The sequence below is a fragment of the Emydura macquarii genome, unplaced genomic scaffold (genome assembly GCF_026122565.2).
Source record: "Emydura macquarii macquarii isolate MOO-44397 ecotype Brisbane River unplaced genomic scaffold, CSIRO-AGI_Emac_v2 contig_1119, whole genome shotgun sequence".
Classification (NCBI taxonomy): Eukaryota; Metazoa; Chordata; order Testudines; family Chelidae; genus Emydura; species Emydura macquarii.
The window spans coordinates 8,417,378-8,422,092 of NW_027131256.1; the positions used below are offsets into that span (position 1 = coordinate 8,417,378).

Consider the following 4,715-nt stretch of genomic DNA (forward strand, 5'->3'; position numbering starts at 1 on the left):
TGCCTTGAACAGATTTAACATCAGACTAAAAGCAAGAGGAATGTAAAGCAACTGTTAAAACATTTTATTTTTCATAAATCCCCCTACAAAGAGAACACATGGGAAAAGCAGAAATTCCAATACTTTGTGCTTGGAGAGGTTTATGCAGTGTCATTAGCCAATGATCTCCAGGCACTGAGCATTTGCAGTTATTCCTCTGAAATCCACTTAAGGTGGATCAGGGCAAGGGTATCTGAATCTAATGAGAACTGCAGCACAGTGTCAAACATCTGTTCTCATTTTGGCTTCTAGTCTTCTGGTACATGACAGGCTGCAATAGCTTAAACCAAGAGTTGCTACAAACAAGCATGAAGAACTAGAGCACTTCTAGTATAAGCTTCCCCTGCCTTTTCTTAAAATACTACCAAAAAAACATTAAGATACATTTACAGGCTTGTCTGGCAATTCTAACAAGTAAATGCAGAATTAAGGCTGAAAGCCTAGGCAGACACTCCAGCACTAAGAGCCATCCTAAAAAACCAAACCTGAACCATTATGAGTTACTTTCTTATTATTGAAAAAAATACTCAAATGTATAGAGAACATGTAGTCATAATGTTTACCATCTCAGCACAACACAAAAGCATCAAGATCCATAGTTTGCTTCATCAAAAGCCTTCCTGGCACGTTTCAGTTCTTCATTCATAGTCAACAGGTCTTTTACTCTGGCAAACTTTCGCGGGTCCTTGCGGATCAAAAACACAATGTCCTCAACTTGTACACGACCCTGCCGTCCAATTGACATAGCCTTGTGTGTCTGTTAAAAAATGTAGTAAATACATTTCAGTTAAATCATATTCCCTTTTCCCTCTTGTAAGTTACCTTTCAGTGTTTTTAGATGGTACCCAAGCACTTTGGTTCTAACAAGTGGGGCTTAGCACTTTTGAAGAGGAAACCATTGGTTTCAGAGTTTTAAAGCCACCATGCTAGCTAAACTATGGTCAGGACAGCCTCTCAGTGGTCCGTCAACTACCTTTCACATTGGTCAAATCAGTCTTAAGCAGCAATGTTTCCTGCCAGTTATTTAATATTTGCATATTACCATAACAGGTAGGAGCACGGTTCATGGATCAGGATCCATCATGCTACTCAAGTGTGCAGCCCACTCCAAAACTTAAATACATGAAATCTGGAAATCTTATTTCCTGGCAACTCCCATATCAGTGCGAAGTTTTGAGGCACTTTGTCGTCATTTAAAAAAAAAAAAAAAGCCATAAACATAATATAAAACCAACAAGCCAATGTCTGCACCCTGCACAGTTGCTTCACACCTTCACTGAGTGTTGTGTGTATACAGAATTGTGATCAAACTTGCAGATGACACCAAAACAGGAATAATAGTAAGTGCCCTGGAAGACAGCCCCCATCTGCAAAACCACATAGAGAGAAGAGTCCTAAAGGCTGTAAGCCAATGTAACTTGCTTCGGCAAATATTTGTAGTGTAGACATGGCTTGTGATAGCTTTGGAAGTTACTTTGTTCATTGGGAGGGGGTGGGGACAAAGTCCTGGCTGGGATGATTTAGTTGGGATTGGTCCTGCTTTGAACAGGGGGTTGGACTAAATGACCTAAAGTCTCTTCCAACCCTAATTTCCTATGATTTGCAGGCAGTGAGAAGAAATTAGGGAGTTTTATAAACTGTACTACAGCACTCACGAAGAGGAAATATACAGCTCAGTTAAAAAATGGAGTTCAGGAATCCCTGGCTAAGGACAATAAGGCAAATCTTCTCTTCCAAGAATAGAAATGGGATCCAATGTCCACACAGAGCAGGCAGGACCTTTTTTTTTTTTTTTTAAAGTATAATCTAAAAATGTTATACACACCGCTGAATGCATGAGACTATCAACCTTGGAATGATGAAAGGTTCGTGACTGTGCTGAGATGCAAATCAGATGTTTAATGAGCCAGTTACTGGATTAGCCCAAGACCTTTATTAATGGTTTAAATTTCTGTAGGTATTTTTAAATGTTAGGTCTTTTTAGGGGAAAAATAAAAAGAAGTCTAGTTTTAAGGTCTTTAGAAAAGTAACCTATTTCCCCCCCCCCCCCCTGAGCATCTTTTTTAGAAAGGGCTTTCCTAACCCCTGTCCCAGTAAGAGTTATTTGTCTTTAAATGGACTGATCTCTCTAGTCATCACAGTCTGGAAACAAATTAAGCATCTCTCTTTAATAGGACCTACCATCTCTGTGATGAACTCTATCACCAGGTCTTCAAGAATATCCACTGATTCTGTGTAGGGATTCTGGTCATCCCCAAACCCATACATCATACATCTTACTGGGGAAACAGAAAACATGGTATGACTAAAAGAGCTCCCTTGTTCCAGCTATGAAGCTAAAGTCTTCAAACACACTCAAGTCTACAAGTCTGTGCAAGCCAAACATGAGAGAATTGTGGCAAGAATGGCATGCAGATGCCATGCGGATGGGACTACATAGGTAGATAACAATGGGCTGTCAACAGAAACCATACTAGTAACAACCATTTGAAAAACATACATGTAATATTACCAAAACCATGCTTGATAGTAAACTCTAGGATCAAAATACTGGATTAGATGGATCCAGGTCTGATCTAGGGTGACAGTTCCTATGCTTCCCAAGAACATTTTCTATATTGGTGATGAAAGTGATTTGTAATTAAATTGCTTTCAGAAAGGTTCAAAGGGCCTCATTTTTCAGCTGACGATTTTCAGCATCCTAGGTCAGTCTCTCAGGACTTAACATTTGGAGCCTGTCTACAGAGACAAAATGAGCATATTGAGGGATCATATTGATTCTGGTGTGCTACGGATGCAGGGACTACACAACCCAAATCGTGAATCTTTAATTAGCAGTATGGTGTGTTGCCTTTTTCACAGTTAGGCCGAGCTGTGTTACAAATGATATAACAAGACTTCCATAGAGATGCTGGGGCCTGTCACCTTGACTGGCTTATTTCAATGTACAGCTACATCCTCATTTCACATAGACTATAATCCCTGGAGGAGCAAAGGGTGCCCTTTTGTGTCACCGATGCAGCTCTCAGAGAGCCTGGAGTGAGAGTCCTTACTGACCCAGACATAGACAGACACACGGGTGACCAACTCACACTCTTTGGAGAACAGCCTCTTCCTCTTGCCCTGGCCACCATCTGAGCCTCCTCCGGCTTCCTCAGTGTCCTCTTCAAACTAGGGGGAGGCAGACATCAGAGAAGCAGATCAGACACAGCAGCATAGCAGACAGGCCAACGTGGTCACAGAGCCCAAGGCTCTCCCCTCCCCACACAAGGGTCTCCCAAGCCACCCCACACCCAGGGAACCTCCGAACCACACCACTGTGACAGTGTGGAGAATATATGTGTGTCTAATTATGAATTCCATTTGAGCATGTTAATTATCTGTACTTAAGACCTGAAGAAGAGCTCTATGGAGCTCTAAAGCGTGTCTGTTTCACCAGGAGAAGCTGGTCCAGGAAAAAAAAAATATTACCTCACCTGTCTTGTCTCTCCAATCTCTGTACTCACACCAGTCGGCATGGAAGAGAGCTTCCAGTTTGTGGCAGAAAACAGACTATGTCAAAGAAGCTGAAACAGGGCCACAAACCTTTAGTTGCCCTACCCTGGCTGGACAACGGGGGCTACCTGCTAAGCCAGTGACTTTTACCATCCTCTGCCAACAGTCCAGTGTGTGGGAGAGTGAGAGAGAGATCTCAGGATGGGGAGGGAGGGCTGGAGAATGGCAGGTGCCAGTACAAGACAGGAAGCAGGAAAAGACCCCAGGCATCTCTCTCCATGTCAGCACCAGAGGCAGCAGGTAGAGCGGAGGGAGCCAGCCTTCCTGTAGGGCTGGAAGAACCACCTGCCCGCCCACAGCATCAGCACAGGGATTGGGGTGCCAACCCTCCAGGATTGTCCTGGAGTCTCCAGGAATTAAAGAGCAACCTTCAATTGAAGATGATGTTGTGGGATGAAACCTCCAGCCAAAGCCGGCCACCCCCGCCGGGGATGAGCCCACACGTGGCTGGGTCAGTGACTCTCCTCCCGCAGTGCGGACACGGCCTGGGGCTTTTACAGAGGCTCCGTCCTTTCTTTGCCCATCCCCGGCCAGTCTGACGGACTTCTAGGCCAGAAGGGACCGGCGGGATCCCTTAAGTCATTCCTTTGCTCCCGGCTCCCTTCCGCCCTGGGCTCGCCCGCAGACGGGGAGCTGCCTGCCTGGGGCAGAGCGCAGGGGAACTCCGGCCGGGCGTGGACAGCGCCTTGCACATGGGGGGGAGCCGCCTGCTGCTGCCGCCGCCCTACACACATGCCATCCTGACCCAGCACGGCCTGGGGACAAGCGGGGGGGGGGGGGGAAGGCGCTAGACCTTCCCTTAGCAGGCAGAAGGGGCCGGGCCTGGGCAGCGGGTCCCTACAGCGCTTCTCCCCCGGGCTGGCCGCTTCACTCACCGGCGGGTCCTCCTCCTCGTCAGCCATGTTGCTGCTGCCGGCGGCGGTGAGAAGGAGAAGAAACCGCCGCTCACTTGACTTCCTCTCCCGCCTCTAGGGGCGCCGCCATCTTGTTGTACGGCCCGACCGGCTCCGCCCCCGCGCCCCGGCTGTTTCAAATGCCCCGCCCCTTGCCAGCTAGGGGCGGTGTGGGACGGGCACTCGCAGCTGGGCTCAGGGCTGCCAGGCCGCGCGTGCGGCGCCTGT

The 4,715-nt window shown here is 47.1% G+C and overlaps 1 protein-coding gene across 1 annotated transcript; it reads right to left on the minus strand.

Moving 5' to 3' along the window:
• Positions 1-49: 49 nt before the first annotated feature.
• On the minus strand, positions 50-4,593 carry TAF13 (TATA-box binding protein associated factor 13). Its single transcript, XM_067546102.1, has 4 exons — positions 4,470-4,593; positions 3,132-3,210; positions 2,221-2,318; positions 50-796 (listed from the first exon to the last, which is right to left on the minus strand). The coding sequence occupies exons 1-4, from the start codon at positions 4,494-4,496 to the stop codon at positions 626-628; spliced, it is 375 nt and encodes a 124-aa protein (XP_067402203.1). The 5' UTR covers positions 4,497-4,593; the 3' UTR covers positions 50-625.
• Between the last annotated feature and the right edge of the window lie 122 nt (positions 4,594-4,715).